The 20,869-nt window shown below is 42.3% G+C and overlaps 1 protein-coding gene across 2 annotated transcripts in view; it reads right to left on the bottom strand.

Annotated features, from left to right (window-relative positions):
* LOC100245180 (uncharacterized) overlaps nt 1-20,869 on the bottom strand; it is a 95,201-nt gene that overhangs the window by 70,385 nt on the left and 3,947 nt on the right. For both annotated transcript variants that reach the window (XM_002281992.5, XM_059737954.1), the window contains exons 2-3: nt 20,455-20,586; nt 2,348-2,419 (exon numbers count right to left, since the gene is read on the bottom strand). In XM_002281992.5, coding sequence (XP_002282028.2) covers nt 2,348-2,419; nt 20,455-20,586 — 204 coding nt within the window. The remainder of the gene's footprint in view (nt 1-2,347; nt 2,420-20,454; nt 20,587-20,869) is intronic.

Raw genomic sequence — 20,869 nt, forward strand, 5'->3', positions numbered from 1 at the left:
ACAGGCTGCTAGACAAGCCTAATGCCACAGTATTTCCCGCAAGGAGAATATAGGTGGATAAGGTGCCAACTAAAGTCTGTTTTTTTGCTTGGGAGGCTATATGGGGGAAGGTGCTCACTCTAGACAGACTCCAGATAAGAGGGGTGCAACTCCCAAATTGTTGCTTTTTGTGTGGTTGTGAAGAAGAGAATGTAAATCATATTCTATTACACTGTATAGTGACTAGAGCCCTATGGGATATTATTTTTGGGTTGATAGATGTTAAGTGGGTCCTCCCAGAAACTGTAAAGGAAACTTTAATCTCTTGGAGGGGTTCATTTGTAGGGAAGAAAAGGAAAAAGATTTGGAAATCCATTCTGTTATGTATTTTTTGGACGGTTTGGAAGGAGAGGAATAGGTTAGCCTTTAGGGGGGGTGCGTTGAATATTCAGAAATTAAAGAATTCTTTTGTCTGTAACTTGTGGAATTGGGTCAAAGTGTATTTAGGTGAGGAGTCTTTCTCCCTTATAGGATTTTTGGAGTGGATAGCTTCCACTTAAGGGGAGGTAGTTCTTTTTGGTCCTTTTTCTCTTTTTGAGGCTGTAGCCGTCTTGTATACTCCCTGTATGCTTTGTGGCGTTTAGCCTTTTCTAATGCATATCTTGTTTACTTATCAAAAAAAAAAAAACTATTCAGGAAGCTGATAGATTGGCTAAGAGAGAATCCTTGTCTATAGTTGATTTTGTTAGAGATCTCATGTCATTGTAAGTTTTGTTACTTTATTCCTATGGAGGGGGAAGCAGTTTTCTAACTACAAAGACTTTTCTTTTCTCTTCTTACTATCTTGTATGTATTTTTTTTTTTTTTTTTAAAGTGTTTCTAATCCTTCTTTCTTCTGTATATTTACTTTTATGTGAAAGAATACAAGCAAGTCTCTTATTAAAAAATGGGAAAAACGTCTTAAGGAATATTTTATTAGAGAAACTAATTTGTTGCATTAAAATTAGTGAGTATAAAGAAGAAAGAGAAATCCTCCAAGATTTAAAAAATAAAAATAAAATTGATAAAAATGGAAAAGCATTAACACTTCAATGAAAGCGAAACAAGCTGCAGCTCTTAAAAAACAAACTCAAAGCAAAGTACAAACCAAAACCACATTGCACTAAGCTCTTTTTTTTGATAGGTCACATTGCACAAGTTCTAGAGCATTTGATTTGAGCAAAGGGTCCAACTGAGGTCCTTGACCTGAATCTTTAACTTTTCCAAGTATGGCCTGTGCCATTTTACTTTCTTTTTTTCTTCTTTGTGATTATGACTACATACTTGGGGTTGGTGCTATTTTAGATCTAAAGTATATATCACATCAAAATTGATTTTGAAACCTCAGAGCAAAATTGAACAATCTGAAGAGGCTAGAGCTTATTCAGGTAATATGAAATTAACTAACAACTTCCAAAATTTTAAAACAACTACTCAGCCACCCCAACCCCCTATCCTCTCTAGTTCAATCCAATTAGCAATAGATCAGTGTCAACAGCGACTTATATAACTTGCATATCTCAGAGTGATAAAGATCAAGTCTCTACAATCTATTTAAGTGAATTATATGCTCTTTCACTTCATCAAACACTTTGCTGCAACTTTTTTGCCCTTGTACACCAAAATCATAATGGTGTTGCAGAAAAAAGGAATTATCATATTGTATAAACCACTTAACTTTTTTTGCATATGCTATCCCATGGTTCTGGAGCATGTTTGTTTGCATTGTTGCTTATCTTATCAATCAAATGCCTGCTCAGATGTTTTTTAATATTTCTATTTTCTAGTGTTTCTATTCTAAACCACGAATTTCTTCTCATTTGAAGGGTTTTGGGTACAGTCTTTTTATTCTTCTTCTTTCCACAAGTGTACTAAACTTCCTAGCCATTTATCCATACCTGCCTTCTTGGTAATAGCTTAAAGTGCAAGTGCTAATAATGTCATGATCCTCCTACCAAGCATAATCATGTTTCTTGCCAGCCCACCTCTTTTAGCCCCATCACTATTATATAACAAGCAGATGCACCCAGAATTTGTTTAGGATTTGAAAATTTGAAGTGTCCTTAGTATACCAATCTCCTGTTCATAGAAAAATTTGCTGCCTCAGCATGTTTGTGTAGTACTTATCCATGTCCCATATCATGTGCATGCAACATGGAATGTCATGTTTTGGTACCAAGAAACCAAGAAACCAAGAAACCAAGAAACCAAGAAACCAAGATAAAAATTCCATGGGTCAAGTAAAAATTATGAATACAGGCAAAATGCTTGGACATTGGTGAACAGATATATAAATTTGTAAAGGTCCAGTATTATCTTAGTAACATACTGTATACTCAAGATTGGAGAAGGGCCTCTCAACATCACGCAAAACAAAGGGACGCCCATTAATGTACACCACCTGTTTCAAGAATAGAATGGAAATAATAAATAAACCAGAGCACTAAAATAGTTAAATCCAATAAATGCTTGAGGATCTTAAAATCTGGGTGGATCAAGCTTTTAAACACCAAACAAAATGTTGATAATAACACTGGCAGATCAGTGTTCTGAGTTGTTGTCATCAATTTAATTCAAACTTTTGTTTCTAGTATCCAATGTATTACCTTTGCTTATTTAATGTCCCAATACATGTAGCTAGGAGGGCAAAGAAATTTCAAATGGACTCCCTTGGGAGTGGACTGGCAAGGCATTAGAGAGCATTTGGGTGGTTTGGAGTTTGTAAGATGTCCCCAATCCAAAGGGGATAGACCTTGGGTATCCTAGAAATATTGCCTTTTTAGGGAACCATTTGTGAAGATTTCTTAAGAAATATACTATGGCATTAAGAGATCAGGAGGAAAAATGGCCTTCAAGAGAATGGGTGTGATGATCGTTGACCCTCCCTTTTTTTTTTGAGAGAGAGACTTATCTTGGTTCTTGTTATTTACTTTTGGCTTCAGTAGAGGTAGAGCAACAAACCTTTGGCAACAAGGAGGCCGCTTTCTTACACAAGAGAGAGGCAGCAACTCTGAGTAGCTTCAAGGTCATACTATCCTTCTTAATATTTTTTATAGGCAAAGGAAAATTACATTAAAAAGCCCCAAGATTGGTACATAATCCAAGTACCCAACTACTTGGCAATACACCAGTCCCCCTAAACAGAAAAAGAGAGACAGAGACAGAGACAGAGACAAAGGGGGAGAAGAGGAGAGAAAAACAAAAACAAAAAATAAAGCAAACAACCTTGCTTCTTCTCTCCCTTTAAACCAAATCTGAAAAGGCCACTCTTCCCCTCCCAAAATGAATCCACCAACAATACAAACAAGGATCTAGGGCACATTACTCCTAGTTTTAGATTCAAGAACTCATTGCCGAGAAAATTCCTATGATTCCTCCCCCTCCATATATACCAAGGTAGGCACACCAATGCAATTTCAAAAACCTTCCTCTTGACAGATCAAAACATGGTTTCCTCTTAATCTTTTACCCATACAACACCAGTTCATGAGGACCCAATTATCTCTGCAAATAGAAAAATATCTTTTACAACACATGCACCATCTTCATGCCTAGTATACATGCAATATTAAAGTAGAGGCTTTTTCCCCTCCTAAAGTGGTTAAGTATCTTTTGCAACTCTAAAAGTAGACATGAATCCCATACTCCTTTAGATGTAAGGTTCAACATACCCCTGCAACATGCAATATACCATCACCCCCTTGTATCATACCCTTAAATTGGGACTAAACTAAGAATCTACCATCCTTGACTGAGCTCCATCTCATGCCATCTCCCACATCTCCACCCCCATGTATATTAAAAAGACCAAACAAGAACAAGAGCCAAAATCAGCCATCATTAGATAATTTAATGGTCTTTGAGACTGACAACCAATATCTTTATCCATTAAAAAATCCACTTTTGACATTCCTTCCAGATGCACCAGAAAAAGCTAAATGCTGCCAAATTGCAGACCTTCCTATGGCCAAAAATAGAGAAAAGCGAGGCCCACAAGGCATTTGTGATCTCATACTATTTTTTTTTTGATAGGAAACGCCACAAAGATATATTAATATAATAAGAAGTACAAGAAGAAGGATGAGAAATCCTCCCACCAAAGACAACTAAAAAACAAGAAAATACACTTAAGACAAACGACCTCCCACTAAGGACCAATCCCTATGGAGTACACACCGCTTTCCAATCCAGTTGAATCACATTAAGGGGAATCCCCTTAAATGCCTTGGAACAAAAAGCCCAAAGGGAAGCAAGGAAAACAATAGAGTCCCAAAGGAACCCTGAATTCCTTGCTTTATCCTCAAAAATCCTTGCGTTTCTTTCCCACCACACAACCCGAATTAGAGCTATGCTCGCAGCTTGCCACAAAACTATCCCTCTCTTAGAATTACCGAAGCCTTTAAATTTGATGAACATCATGTCATATATGCTCCTTGGGGGAACCCAAACCATCTCAGCTAACTGAAATAACCTGTGCCACAACCCAATCGTCAAGGAGCAATGAAGAAAAAGATGATCTGCTGATTCCCCGTGCTTCATGCATAGGATACAAATATCAGGACTAAGGGCTTTGTAGGGTCTTCTCACTTGTAACATATCATTAGTATTCACCTTCTTGTGTGCCACTAACCAGACAAAGGACTTCACTTTGAAAGGAACTTGAGAATTCCACACGAACTTTGAAGGAAAGTCCTGAGGAGATCCAGAAGGTTGAGATAATGCTAGAAAAAAGGATTTGACTGAGAAGAGCCCTGAAGAGGATAATGGCCATAATCTGGCATCTGGGACCGAAGGAGAGAGATACAAATCATCGGTAGACCGCATGAGGCCTTCTAAGTCCTCAATCTCAGAATCTGACAGGTTACGTCGGAAATTCAAATTCCACAAGAAAGGCCGAGAAGGACCAAGAACTGAAGAAATAGAAATGTCTTTATCCACTACTACTCTAAATAGTCTTGGATATTGGATTCCCAAAGGTTGGTCCCCCCACCACAAATCTTCCCAGAACCGAATTCTTTCCCCGTTTCCTACCACATACCGAGTAATCAAAGAAAACCCCTGAAAGACTTGAGCAATAGCCTTCCAAGGACAGCGATGTGACCATCTTACTAAAGTGTTAGCATCCCAACCATTAGAGTGTGAACCATAAATGCTTAAAATGACCTGATGCCAAAGAGCTGATCCCTCTCTAGGATACCTCCATAACCATTTCCCTAGAAGAGCGAGATTCCTCCAAGAAATATTCCCCAAACCCAAACCCCCTATTGTCTTCGGTTTGCACACAACATCCCACCTCACTAAATGGTCCCTTTTGCCTTCCCCAACCCCTGACCATAAAAAATCCCTTTGCAACCTCTCTATTTTTGCAGCCACTGAAGCGGGAATTTTAAATAAGGATAGGAAGTAACTTGGCAGATGGGTAAGACAAGATTGGATAAGAGTTATCCTCCCCCCAAAGGATAAGTAGGCCTTTTGCCACCCATCTAATCTACTTGAGATTCTCTCAACCACTGGGTCCCAAAATCCACACGCCTTAGGATTCCCGCCCAAAGGGAGACCCAAATAAAGAATAGGCCATCCAGACGCCTTACAATCAAGCATCTCAGCCAATCTTGAAAGAAGAGCCTGATCAAGATTGATGCCATAAATACTACTCTTGTTAAGATTGACCTTGAGCCCAGAAATGTGCCCAAACACTAGCAAAAGACTCTTCAGAGTCTGCAACTCTTCCTCCCTTGAGTTAGAAAAGAATATGGTGTCATCCGCAAATTGCAAATGGGACACCCTAGTTCTATTTCTACCCACCCTGAAACCCTCCATCATATTTCTTTCCTCAGCTCTCATAATCATCCTGCTCAGTACGTCTGCGACTAAAGTAAACAAAAAATGGGATAAAGGGTCGCCTTGTCTTAATCCCCTTGATGCCTTAACCCACCCTTTAGCACTACCATTCACCAAGATTGCATAAGATACTGAAGATAAACATCCACTCATCCATTTCCTCCATCTAGGACTGAACCCCTTCATTTCTAACACATGATCCAAAAAATCCCACTTCACGTGATCGTATGCCTTTTCAAAGTCTATTTTGAATACGACGCCTTCCTCCCCTGACCTTCTTCTCTCGTCCACTATCTCATTCGCTATAAGAACCGCATCCAATATTTGTCTCCCTTGAACAAAAGCGCCTTGAGTATAGTGGATAGTCTCATGTAGAACCCCTCTTAGACGCCCAGAGAGCACTTTGGCTATTATCTTGTAGAGACTAGTGATCAAACTAATGGGTCTAAAATCTGATATTCTCTTTGACAAACTCTTTTTGGGTATTAGAACAATGAAAGAGGCATTAGTGCTTTGATTGATAATTCCGCTCCTGTGAAATTCAGCGAACACTCTCACCAAATCCTCCTTAATCACATCCCAACACTCTTGGAATACGGCAATAGTAAAGCCATCTGGCCCCGGAGCCTTGTCCCTATCCAACTGAAAAATGGCCTTAGAAATCTCTTCTTCGGTGAAAGGGGAGTCTAACCTTAACGCACTCTCTTCCGAAATAGGGGACCAATCTAATCCTTCAACACCCCAAGACTCTCCTGTCGGATTTGTGTAAAGCTTCTCAAAGTAATGTAAGATCTCCTCTGTGATACTCTCGGCATTCTTCAGCACTAATCCCCTCTCATTCTCCAACTCCTTGATATATTTCCTATTTCGCCTGCCATTAGCCACTTTATGATAAAACTTAGAGTTGCAATCCCCTTCCTTGACCCATTTCACTTTGGCTTTTTGTCTCCAATGAATTTCCTCCCTTAATATTAATTCCTCTAGCTCCCCTTTTCTTGAGGCTCTTTGGCTTAACAAATCAGGATTGAGACCCCCTTCCTGCTCAATGGCGTCAAAGTTAGCTAAATCATTGAGAATACTTTTTTTCTTTTCTTTAAGCTCTCCAAAAGAAAACTTGTTCCACTCCTTCAATTTAGCTTTAACATATTGGAGTCTCCTCATAAACTTATGACCTTCCCATCCGTTTCCTTGGAACCCACTCCACCAATCTCTAAAGTTCTCCTTGAATTTAGTGTGATTTAACCACATATTCTCAAACCTAAAAGGTGTTGGCCCCCACATGAACGGATTGGTATCCATAACAATTGGCCAGTGATCCGAAGTCCTTCTGATTAAGGCTTCTTGAAGGCCTTGGGGAAAGAGCAGCCCCCACTCATTTGAGTAGAGAAAACGGTCCAATCTCTTACACACGGGAGACTCTTGCATATTTGACCAAGTGAATGAAGCATTCCGAAGAGGTGGGTCAAGTAATTCACATTCTCTAATAAAACTATCAAAGTCCCTCATGCTTGGAGTTAGGCTAGAACCCCCCATTTTTTCTGAGCTTCTCCTAATGACATTAAAATCACCACCCACACACCATAGCGGATAAGTTAATCCATAAATGTCAAAAAGTTCCACCCAAAAATCCTTCCTAAGTGAGGGACTGTTTGGACCATAAACAGCAGAAATCCAAAGAGGTCCACAACCGTCCAAAGAGAACTTGACTGAGACCGAGAAAGCTCCTATTACCACCTCCTCTCTACGCAGATTTTTTGAATCCCATATGATCAAAATCCCACCTGAAGCCCCAGACGCCGGAAGAGCAACCCAATCCTTATTTCTGGCCGTCCAGACACTACCCACAAACCTTCTATCACAAATCTCCTTTTTTGTTTCTTGAATCATCACAACATCCGGATTCTCTGTCTTAAGAAAATCTTTAACCATCCTACGCTTATTCCTTGAACCCAAACCCCTAACGTTCCAGCTAATAATTTTCATGGGAAAACACACAGACCCTGACCTTCCAAACCAAAACCAACAAGTCTCAATGCCCTGAGGGGCCTCTACTCTTCCTCCTAGAATACACCTTAATGTCAAGAGAGCCTAATACCTCTCGCACTTTGGCCATTTTCCCGGGGGACAAACCATCAATGAGGAAATCACCTGAAACCTCCTTATGCGACCTTACGATGGAATCCTTAGGTGTACAGCTCTCTGTCATCTGGTTAGATAGAGCACACTGGTTCTCTTCCTCACCACGGTCAAGAATGTCACCATGATTTAAATAGTCAACACCACCTTTTTCATAAAAAAATTTTGAGATGCCTTGGTCATCCGTAGGAGACTGAGAAAGAGGGACTGAATTGGGAAGAATTGGACCAGAGGGATTCATCAAAGGGGAAACCGGGCTACAGGAAGGAAGAAAAAGAGACTCGGGTGTCTGAGAAGAAGAGGGCTGACATACCTCCAAGATTTTGGCTCCCGGAATTTCGCAAAACCCCTCAAAGATGAGTCCTTTACCTCTGATTATTGGATTAGAAGGTGAACCCATGACTGAATAGCCACGAGGATCCAACCCCGCTCGTCCCGATAGCCCTCCTTTAAGTTCAACGCGGCTCGCCGAGGTGTCCTCCTTCGAAAGAGTATCAGCCAGAAGACATCTGGAGAGAGGATTCACTCTGGTTCCTCGCTTCATCTGAGAGCCCATCCCAGACTCCTCTTCCAAGATGCGGCCTTCACTTGACGACGACGAACCCCGTGTGAAAATAGGCTCACTGCAGCACCGATGTCCCTGTCGTCGATCGGCGCTTGGAGGGAAGAGGGTAGACCACGTCTTCTTTGTAATTGTCGTCTCTTCCTCCTGCGTAGCATCCCTCATGTGAACAGCGGGATCTTTCCCCTTCCTCGCTTCGATTGCTTCTCTTCGCGACCAGACTTCCAAACCAGAGGGCTTCGTTCCTCCTAAGCTTTGGCCCAACCCCGACGGGCCTTTAAACTTACAGCCCATGGTGTTGTCTGACGCTGGCCTAGGGTTGAGCAGGGACTGGGCCTTAATCTCAACGGCCCGACCTTCTTCTCCAAGGAAAACCTCGTCGCCGGCCCTTGCATCTTCTGGACAGAGCTTCGCAATCGCCTCTGTAGATGAAGCAACTCGCTGGGGAGAAAGGGACAAAGCCGATGCAGACTGGAGGGCTTGAGGAGCATCTGGGCCATCTTGAAGCCCACGATGCCTCATCCCACTTTGGGCCCTAGCCTTGTGGGCCTTAATAGGGGATTCATGCATAGGCCCAAAAATTGCTTCAGCTTGGCCCGACCTGCTCCATCCCCCTCCTATCTCCCCTTTAACCGCCAAACACGACCTTGATTGCCGATGACGTGCCCGGGGAAGACGCCTCTTTCTGTAGCACTCGATGTCCCTAACGCTACCTCGTAGCCCTTCTGCAGCTTTTGACGACTGAGAGACGCAACCTCCCACTCTCACCCACTCGTTCCTGCTACGGTTTAACTCAGACGTGACAGCGTCGGCACCTTCGTCTTCTCCGGTGACTGAGACTGCTACTGTATAGGACCTTTCCCCATCTTCCACCTCAAGCAACGCCGGTAACACGACGTTTGGAAGCATCTCCACCCATAGCTTCGCCCTCGTCAAGTCCACCAGCTTCAAAGTCTCCTTTGCCACCTTCGTTACCCTCCCCCATTTCTTCAAAATGAAACTCAACTGACCTTCATCCCACAAATGGAAAGGGAGGCCTTTCAATACTAGCCATCCCCTCCTGAACTTTCCTTGAACCACCATATTTTCCTTGGGCGACCATTTCCTTAGCAGAATCGTCCTTCCTTTCACTGAAAGTCTTCCCTGATCATGAACTCCTTCCGCTCTCCTTGTTGAACTCACAAAGAAGCATCCTTTGAAAGCAGAAATGGGATTTATGGACACCATTCCTTTCATCCCCATCATCCTCGCAATGGCTCTTCCTTCATGAGTCCAGTCTTGGACTTTTACTTGGCTTTCACATATTACAGCTCTGGCCCATTTTCCAGCTGAAAACGAACCTCCAGTCCTCAAACCTGCCTCTGCCACCACTTCTGCATATGACCTTCCTCCTCTGAAAGTGTCCCTATTCATCCGGATATCGCCATTCTTCTCCTTCGAATCTCCTCCGTCTCGTTCAGAATTCTCTTGCACTGATAGGATCGCCTTCCTAAGATCTTCCCATCCTTTCCCTTTGACGCCCTCGGGGACGACAAGAAATAAAGGTTTCCTTTTTGTAACAAATTCTGTAATTTTCATGAACCTTCCTCTGTTATTGAAGCATATCTCCATCAAGAGGGTCTTAGTCTTGCCCCTGATCTTTCTTACAAAACCCCTGGAAGCCTCCACCTCCACAGCTTTCTTCAAATGCACCATCAACCAGTCCAGCTCCTCCATATCAAAACCTATTGAAACTACGAAACCTCGGCTCCTCTCTGTTACCGATACCCAAGTTCCACCATTCAAACCTTCAAACTCGACCTGAAAATTCTTTTTCTCCACAAAAATCCTTTCAACTTTGCTCTTCATAATTATCCTTTTCTGCTAATTCTTCATCTAAACTCCCCACTTTGCTTGAGAAATTTGAAGTTTTCACACATGAATTGTGATCTCATACTATAGGAGAATACAATTAACGAACTCCTTTCCTTCCTACATAAATAACACCAACTCATCGTTATTCTAGCAAGGCCCACAAGGCATTTGTGATCTCATACTATAGGAGAATACAATTAACAGACTCCTTTTCTTCCTACATAAATACACCAACTCATCATTATTCTACTTGACCCATCCACATCAACAAATCAATGGTGAAAATCTTTCCTAAACTGCTTCCCAAAAGAAGTAAAAAAGGAAGAAGTAGAAGAAGAAAGTACATGATCAACTCATCATTATTCTACCTGACCCATCCACATCATCTAATCAACCACTTCCCAAAAGAAGAGGAAGAAGAAGAAGTACAAGATCACGTCTTTAATTGATAAAAGATCAACATCACAATATTATACATTCTTAAGGGGGAATTTCGTGATATGGAGAAGTAAGAAATAATCACTCTTTTCCAGAACAAGTGCAAAAGTTGAATTCAAAGCCATGGCACATAGGATTTGTGAGTTACTAAGGTTAAAGATAATACTTGAACATCTCAGAATCAATGGAAAGGAACTACAAAATTGTATCGTGACAAAAATTTAGCAAATAATACTACTCACAATATAGTCCAATGTGATCATACCAAGCATATTGACTGGAAGCCTATTTGTTAGATTACTAAGTGGCTATCTACATGTAATGCCTCTACTTTATACCATCTAATAATCCTGTAAACAAAAACAATGCCAGTAGCTTCTCCTGGGGGTAAGTGTTGGTTTGGTGTTGAGTTGAAGACGTTTGAGATTGGCATAGAGGAGTTCAAAGGAAAGGTACGTGGGAAGATTTGTGAAAGAGGTCCCAAGTTCTCTTCATGGATCAGATTCGGAGGGAAAGGCTTGTCTTTGCTGCTAGAAGGGGTGGAGTCTTGTTGTTGTCTAAAGGAGAGAGCTCTTTTCTGGAAGTTTTGGTCGGAAGGAGATAGAGACTAGAATCTGGAAATCCGTAGTAATAGAGCAGGGAGATTCTTGTTTTGTGTTGTGAGAGATGCGAAGAAAAAAATATTCACCTTGGCTTTTCCTGAAGGAAGAGGACTTGTTGGGGGATGGAAACTTCTTGCTAGCAAACTAAGAAGTTTGGGAATCTCTCCCCTTCAGGGGAATGGAGCTCTGTTGGAAAATCCCATGCCATCTCAAGCTTTGCCTAGCAGAATTGAGGAAAAAAAGGGTCAACTGGGCAGAGACATGGTTGCTCTGCACCTTGTGATGTTGTTTGGTTAGAAATTGAGAAAGAGGTCCTTGATTTTTTTTTTTTGATCAATAAGTATATGTTGTATTGCAAAGAGACGCTAAAGAAGCGACCCACCGAATTACAGTATGAAGGGACTTACCCCCTTACAAAAGGACCCAAACAACAAAGGACAAGGCAAAACAAAAAAACCTCTCCCTTAACACATACACACCCACTCTATAAATTCTATTAAGGTTGAAGAACTATCTTTTATCCACAATTTGGTTTCCGACCACAATAAATACACAAAAGATACTTTCAGCCTTTGAATGGACAGCCCACAATCCTCAAATGCAATTGAATTTCTAGCCTTCCATATAACCCAAAACAAGCATAACGGTCCCAATTGCCACGCCACCTTCCTTTTCTTTCCCACAAAAGAGCCCCTCCATCCTAAAAGGGTTTCCTTGACCGAAAGAGGAAAAACCCACGAAACTCCAAAAAAGGAAAGGAACACCATCCATACTTCCCTTGTTTTTTCACAATGGATAAGAAGGTGGTCAATTGACTCCTCACTCTTATGGCAAAGATAACATCTATTTGCCATAACCCAACCTCTCTTTTGCAAGTGATCCAAGGTTAGAACTCTCCCCCAAGAAGCCTCCCACGCAAAAATGCTCAATTTGGGCTGCACACAAGAGTTCCTTATAATTTTCGAAGGGAAAAAAGCAAGAGACCCCGGCTGCATGGTCCTATACAAAGATTTCACCGAGAAAACCCCATCCTTTGATGCCATCCACTTCACCCTATCCTCCTCATCCCCCCTAACCTTCTTCCCCTCCAAGCAACAAAATAGCATTTCCACTTCTTCCAACTCCCAATCGTTGAAAGGTCTATTGAAACAAGGGTTCCAACTTCCCCCCCATTCCCCCTCGGCTGTCCACACTTCATTTACCCAAGCCTCTTTGTTCGAAGCTAAAGCAAATAAAGAAGGAAAAGTCTCGCTCAAAGGTCCTTGATAGAAATGAGGAGTTGTTGGGCAGGTGTCTCGTGGGTAAATGGGAGGGAGACACTGGCCGCCTCCCTGACCTCGTCTCCTTTGGACTATGGGCGAAAAACTCTTGGCTTTTGGAAGGGAACCTTTGGCTGTTAGACATGGGAGGAAACCTTTTGCTTCTAGAGTTTGAATTTGAAGATGAAGCGAAAAGGGTGTCTAAGTCAGGGGTGAGACGTTTCAGAGGAAGAAGCTTCTGTTTAGAAATATGGAATCCCTCCGTTGGATGTCTTGAGGGAGGAGGAGGGGGTGCGCGCCTTGTGTGTGTCAGAATTTTGGGTCTTCCTTTGCATCTTTGGGGAAGAAATCTCTTCAAAAGGTTTGGAGATTCTTGTGGGAGATTCGTGGCTGTGGATGAAAATACGGTTGAACGTCGGATTCTTCAGTGGGCCAGAGTCCTCATCGAAACCAGAGAATGGCAGCATCCAAGCTCGATGCAGGTGGTAGCTGGTTCTTCTTGTTTCGCTTTGCAACTGTGGTGGGAAGAAGAGCTCTGCTTCTCCACTGTGCTTCCCTCTCATGGTTTTGGTGCGAGGAAGCTTAAGGATGATGAGGTGGCCCTTGCACGCGCTGAGGGGAGCGTGGGCACCTTGCCCTCTGCTTCAGAAGCCTCTCTGCACCCAGAAAAGTTGCCCCCGCCTGTCTCGGGGAGTGGTGCCCCTACCTCGAACAAGATCAAAGCTGTTGAGAGCCTTGCCCAAGCCTGCGAAGGTGCCTCTATGGATTTGGGCCAGCATTCAGTTGCAAGGGCCCATTCGGGCTTGGCTTGTGCTAAGGCTTTCGGGCCTGGGCTGGAGAAGGCCCTTGTCTCTGCTAAGTATGGGCCTCCTTTTAAGCCTAACACCCCTGCCCCCTCCAGTGATTTAGGGCAAGGAAGCCCTAAGTGCCCGTCATGTCTGAGGAAAAGAGCCTTCGCACCGATTCCTTGCATTGTTGGGACTCCACAGATGGAAGCGACGACGTCGCCTGTAGCTGAGATTTCTTTCCCCGCCGAAACCCACAACTCTCAAGGTAAGCCATCTTTTCCACCGATCTCTTCGAGAGGGGAACACTTTTTCTTCTTCTACTCCTTTCTGGGCTCTGGGGATTGAGAGAGAAGGGGGATCCTTCTCCAGTCTTGTGGAATCATCGCCAAGGGAGGCTGAAGCATCGCTGAATCCTCTATCCATGATGCTCGGAGATGGGTCAACGGTGGTATTGACTGATGCCCCGGGTCCTGTTTTGGAAAATGAGGCGTTGGTTTTGGTGGATTGTGATGTGGCGAAGCAAGGGGAATTGTCAGCAGAACTTCCTTGCGAAGAAGGGTGGTCAGAAGAGGAGTTTTCCAAACCAACCCACTTTAGCAAAGTCTTGGGAATGCTTATCAAAGGGCATGAAGTTGAAATTCTAGCCCTGCTAAAGAAACTGAAGTTTGATGCCATTGAGCAGGTAGGGGGTCTCACTTCTGAATTGTTAAGTCAAAGAACCTTAAGAAAAGGGGAGCTAGAGGAATTAATATGGAGGGAGGAAATCCATTGGAGACAAAAAGGTAGGGTGAAATGGGTTAAGGAAGGGGATTGTAACTCTAAGTTTTTTTCATAAAGTGGCTAATGGCAGGCGAAATAGGAAATATATCAAGGAGTTGGAGAATGAGAGGGGCTTAGTGTTGAATAATGCTGAGAGTATCACAGAGGAGATCTTACTTTACTTTGAAAAGCTCTACGCAAGTCCTACAGGAGAGTCTTGGAGTGTTGAAGGATTAGATTGGTCCCCTATTTCGGAAAAGAGCGCGTTAAGGTTGGACTTCCCTTTCACTGAAGAAGAGATTTCTAAAGCCATTTTTCAGTTGGATAGGGACAAGGCTCCGGGGCCTGATGGCTTTACTATTGCAGTATTCCAAGACTGTTGGGATATGATTAAGGAGAATTTGGTGAGAGTGTTCGCAGAATTTTATAGGAGCGGAATTATCAATCAAAACACTAATGCCTCTTTCATTATTCTATTACCCAAAAAGAGTTTGACAAAGAAAATCTCAGATTTTAAACCCATTAGTTTGATCACTAGTCTCTACAAGATAATAGCCAAAGTGCTCTCAGGGCGTCTAAGAGGGGTTCTACATGAAACCATCCACTCTACTCAAGGCACTTTTGTTCAAGGGAGACAAATTTTGGATGCGGTTCTCATAGCGAATGAGATAGTGGATGAGAGAAGACGATCAGGGGAGGAAGGTGTCGTCTTCAAAATTGACTTTGAAAAGGCCTACGATCACATGAAGTGAGATTTTTTGGATCAAGTGTTGGAGAAAAAGGGGTTCAGTCCTAGATGGAGGAAATGGATGAGTGGATGTTTGTCCTCGGTATCTTATGCAGTCTTGGTGAATGGTAGTGCTAAAGGGTGGGTTAAGGCATTGAAAGGATTAAGACAAGGTGACCCTTTATCCCCTTTTTTGTTTACTTTAGTCGCAGATGTACTGAGTAGGATGCCTTTGAGAGAAAAGGAAAGAAATATGTTGGAGGGTTTCAAGGTGGGTAGAAACAGAACTAGGGTGTCCCATTTGCAATTTGCTGATGATACCATTTTCTTTTCTAACACTAGGGAGGAAGATCTGCACTCTCAAGAGTCTTTTGCTAGTGTTTGGGCACATTTCTGAGTTCAAGGTCAACCTTGACAAGAGTAATATTTATGGCATCAATCTTGATCAGGTTCATCTTTCAAGATTGGCTGAGATGCTTGATTGCAAGGCTTCCGGCTGGCCTATACTCTATTTGGGTCTTCCTTTGGGTGGAAACCCCAAGGCGTGCGGCTTTTGGGATCCAGTGATTGAGAGAATCTCAAGTAGATTAGATGGGTGGCAAAAGGCCTACTTATCCTTCAGGGGAAGGATAACTCTTATCCAATCTTGCCTTACCCATATGCCCTGTTACTTCCTTTCCTTATTTAAGTTACCCGCTTCAGTGGCTGTAAAAATCGAGAGGTTGCAAAGGGATTTTTTATGGTCAGGGATTGGGGAAGGCAAAAAAGATCATTTAGTGAGGTGGGATGTTGTGTGTAAACCGAAGGCAATAGGGGGTTTGGGTTTTGGGAATATTTCTTTGAGGAATCTCGCTCTTTTAGGGAAATGGCTATGGAGGTATCCTAGAGAGGGTTCAGCTCTATGGCATCAGGTCATATTAAGCATTTATGGTTCACACTCTAATGGTTGGGATGCTAACACTTTAGTCAAATGGTCACATCGCTGCCCTTGGAAGGCTATTGCACAAGTCTTTCAAGAGTTTTCCTTGTTTACTCGGTTTGTGGTAGGAAACGGGGAAAGAATTCGGTTCTGGGAAGATTTGTGGTGGGGGGACCAACCTTTGGGAACCCAATATCCAAGACTATTTAGAGTAATCGTGGATAAAAACATTCATATTTCTTCAGTTCTCAGTCCTACTCGTCCTTTCTCTTTGAATTTTAATTTCCGTCGTAACCTATCAGATTCTGAGATAGAGGACTTAGAAGGTCTCATGCGGTCACTTGATGGATTGCATCTATCTTCTTCGGTTCCAGATGCCAGATTTTGGCCATTATCTTCTTTAAGGCTTTTTTCAGTCAAATCCTTCTTTCTAGCATTATCTCAATTTTTTGGATCTCCTCAGGTTTTCCCTTCTAAGTTCGTTTGGAATTCTCAAATTTCTTTCAAAGTGAAGTCCTTTGTCTGGTTAATGGCACATAAGAAGGTGAATACTAATGACATGTTACAAGTGAGAAGACCCTACAAAGCCCTTAGTCCTGATATTTGTATTCTGTGCATGAAGCATGGGGAATCAGCAGATCATCTTTTTCTTCATTGTTCCTTGACGATTGGGTTATGGTACAGGTTATTTCAGTTAGCTAAGATGGATTGGGTCCCCCCGAGGAGCATCTTTAACATGATGTCCATCAAATTTAATGGTTTTGCTACTTCCAAGAGGGGGATAGTTTTGTGGCAAGCTGCGAGCATCGCTCTAATTCGGGTTGTGTGGTGGAAAGAAACGCGAGGATTTTTTAGGATAAAGTAAGGAATTCAGAGTTTCTTTGGGACTCTATTGTTTTCCTTGCTTCTCTTTGGGCTTTCTATTCCAAGGTGTTTAAGGGGACTCCCCTTAATGTGTTACAACTTGATTGGTTAGCGGCATGTACTCCATAAGAAATGGTCCTTTATAGAGAGTTTGCTAGTTTTACAGTGTAATTTCTTGTAATTTAGTTTTCTTTGGCGGGAGGATTTCTCATCCTTCTTATTGTACTTCTTTTTATCTATCAATATTCTCTGTGTCATTTCCAATAAATAAATAAATAAATAAATAAATAAACTGAAGTTGAGGACTGGCAGTAGTACCCTTTGCAAGAGACGTAAGAAGAAAAAATCATGTTCTACCTGTTTTGAAAGAGAGTTAAAAAGATTGGAATGCTCCGTTAGTTATGGGGGGGACATCAGGGCTAGCTAAAAGAACCGGCCAGAGCTCCTGGGAGTTGATTCCAGTTGATTAATGAGAATTAAAATCCTTTGTTGGAATGTACGGGGGCTTAATGATATTGAGAAAAGAAAGTTGATCAAGGGTGTGGTGAGGAACCAGAAACCAGATTTAGTTTGCCTAATGGAGACGAAGGTGAAAGAAATGTCAGTGCAAATGGTAAACTGTATGGGTGTAGGAAGATTTCTTAATTGGGCATCAATGGATGCTACGGGTGCCGCAGGAGGCCGCCTTCTATTTTGGGATAATAGAGTCTTGGAGAAGTTGGAGGTGGAAAGTGGAGGGTACTCCATCTCTGTTCGTTTCAGAAACTGTGTTGGTTTTACTTGGATTTTCTTTGGAGTATATAGGTCAATGATTGGTAGTGAGAAGGAAGATTTTTGGGAGGAGCTAGGAGCCATCTGTGGTCTTTGGGAGGACCCTTGGTGCATAGGAGGGGACTTTAACGCTGTAAGATTCCCAGAGGAAAGAAGGAATGCCCCAAGACTCACGGCTGAAATGAGGAGATTTTCAGAGGTGATAGAGGATTTGGGGCTGAGGGATTTTCCTTTGGCTAGAGACCCTTTCACTTGGATAAGGGGTTTGAATTCTCAGGCTGCCTCTAGATTGGATCGCTTCTTGATTTCGGACCAATGGGAGGACCACTTTTCTGCCATTACTCAGTTCGTTCTCCCTCATCTAGTTTCTGATCACAACCCCATAGTCCTAGAAGCTGGAGGCTTCTCATCAGGAAAAAGCCCCTTCCGTTTTGAAAATATGTGGCTAAAGATTGAAGGCTTCAAAGACCTAGTAAGGAGTTGGTGGAATGGTTACTTTGTTGAAGGCTATGGTAGTCACTGCATTGCTGAGAAACTAAAAGCGCTCAAGAAGGATTTGAAGAAATGGAACAGGGAGGTGGTAGGTAATATCTCGTACAATAGAGCAGAGGCCTTCTCCCGCCTGCAGAGTTGGGAGGCCAAGGAGAATGAGAACTTTCTTATTCCTGGGAAGGCTGAGGCTAAAAGGCTGGCTCTTGAGGACTATAAGAAGTGGACCCTTTTGGAAGAAACTTCTTGGAGACAGAAGTCAAGAGAAATTTGGTTAAGAGAAGGTGATAAAAATACCAAGTACTTCCACAAAATGGCCAATGCTAGGGCAAGGAGGAACTTTCTATCAAAATTTAGAGTGAATGAGGTGTTTTTCTCTTCTAATGAAGAAATCAAAGAAGGAGTTTGCAAAGTTTACCAGTCCCTCCTCTTAGAATCAGGGGATTGGAGGCCAAGTATTAATGGCCTAAACTTTAAGGCGCTGGGGGAAGATTCGGCCAGCAGCCTAGAGGTTATGTTTTCTGAGGAAGAAATTTTTGCAGCCTTGAGTAGCTGCTACAGTGATAAAGCCCCAGGTCCGGACGGTTTCACAATGGCCTTTTGGTTGTTTTGTTGAAATGTTGTTAAATCAGATATTTTTGGGCTCTTTAGAGAGTTTTATCTCAATGGGACCTTCCAGAGAAGCTTAAATTCCACGTTCCTTGTGCTCATTCCTAAAAAGGAAGGAGCCGAAGACCTAAGAGATTTCAAGTCAATCAGCCTAGTAGGGAGTGTGTACAAATTGCTTGCTAAGGTCCTTGCTAATAGGCTGAAATTGGTGATGGGGGAGGTGATTTCTGATTCTCAACAAACTTTCATCCAAGGGAGACAAATTCTAGATGTTGTTCTAATTGTTAGCGAGGCCCTTGATTCTAGATTGAAAGACAACACGTCGGGCCTCCTTCTTAAGATGGATATTGAGAAGGCATTTGACCATGTCAATTGGGACTTTCTTATAGTTGTGATGTTCAAGATGGGATTTGGGCATAGATGGATCAATTGGATGAAGTAGTGCTACTCTACGGCTACCTTCTCGATCCTCATCAATGGGAGCCCTTCAAGCTTCTTTCGTAACTCTAGGGGATTGAGACAAGGCGACCCCCTTTCCCCTTATCTTTTCCTTTTGGCCATGGAAGCTCTTAGCCAACTGTTGTCAAGTGAAAGAAATGGTGGCTTTATTTCTGGTTTCAAAGTGGGAGGAAGAGGAAGAGAGGGGTTGATTGTGTCCCATCTTTTGTTTGCCGATGATACCTTGATTTTCTGTGACACTAATGCAGAACAGTTGCAATATCTTAGCTGGACTTTTATGTGGTTTGAGGCAATTTCAAGGTTGAAAGTTAACTTGAGCAAAAGTGAGGCCATCCCAGTGGGTGAAGGCGTTCCTATGGAGACTCTTGCCCCGGTCTTGGGTTGTAAGATTGGGAGTTTACCCACCTCCTACCTGGGTCTCCCCCTTGGGGCCCCTTACAAATCCACTAAGGTGTGGGATGTAGTCGAAGAAAGATTCAGAAAAAGGTTGTCTCTGTGGAAAAGGCAATATCTCTCCAAAGGTGGTTGGCTTACCTTGCTAAAAAGCACCCTCTCTAGCCTCCCAACCTACTTTATTTCTCTCTTTGTGATTCCCAAGAGAGTGTATGCAAGGCTTGAAAAGATTCAAAGGGATTTCTTATGGGGCGGAGGCGCCTTAGAGAATAGACCTCAGTTGGTGAGTTGGAAGATTATTTGTGCTGCTAAAAAGGATGGAGGCCTGGGCATTTGCAGCCTAGCTGCCTTTAATAAGGCCTTACTTGGGAAGTGGTTGTGGAGATTTGCTAATGAGAATGATCCCCTATGGAAGCAAATTATCACTGGAAAGTACGGCCTTCAAGAGGGGGGGGGGGTGCTCCAAAGGTGTAAGAGACTGTTATGGTGTGGGGGTTTGGAAGGCCATCAGAAATGGTTGGGAGAACATTAGAACTCACTTCCGCTTCATCGTAGGGGATGGTACTAGAGTGAAATTTTGGAAGGACTTGTAGTGTGAAAATCAATCTCTAGAAGATGCTTTCCCAAACTTGTTTAATTTAGCAGTCAACAGAGAAGGATGGGTTTCTGAATTTCTAAAACTAGAATTTTGGTGAAAACTTATGGGTTTACTTTGCCTCCAAAATATTCCTGACACTTCCTTCAAAAATAGTCCTGAAACCAAACATATTCTTTGGCATTCTAAGTTTAAAAGTTTTTTCCAACATATTTAACAGACAATTGAAGTAAACAATTGTAACCATGATGGTGGTTTATTGCAGTAATAGGCAGCCATACAAAAGCAGCATATTGCACATAACTATCAACTAATAAAACATGCAAGGTGCTGCTGAAATGTGTTTTGTTGCAGCATGCAAATGTTTTTACCGGTTCCTCACGAAGGTTAATCCAAAGCACTTGTGTTTGCTTCCTATCTACTTGAGCCCCTATATGTTCCAGAACATTTCGGATGCCATCAATTGTTGGAATTGCAACCCCATGGACATGTACTGAGTCAGCCTATCAATTAGTCAAAAAGGAAAAGAAAACAAAATTAAACAATGAAACTCAATAAAAGATGCAAACTGTAATCAAAGAAGCATTGGTGATTCATAGAAGTACAAGATTTCATAAACATGAACATGGTACGCAATTTGTGAGCCTATTACATAATATCCTTATCCCTTTTTTTTTTTTCTTTTCTTTTTTCTTTTTTTGATAAGTAGAGCCTATTACATAACATCCTTACGTTCAAGTCCTCCATAATGTACCAGGTGCACAATTTTTAGCCTTATTGTTCAGC

The sequence above is a fragment of the Vitis vinifera genome, chromosome 7, assembly GCF_030704535.1.
Source record: "Vitis vinifera cultivar Pinot Noir 40024 chromosome 7, ASM3070453v1".
Classification (NCBI taxonomy): Eukaryota; Viridiplantae; Streptophyta; class Magnoliopsida; order Vitales; family Vitaceae; genus Vitis; species Vitis vinifera.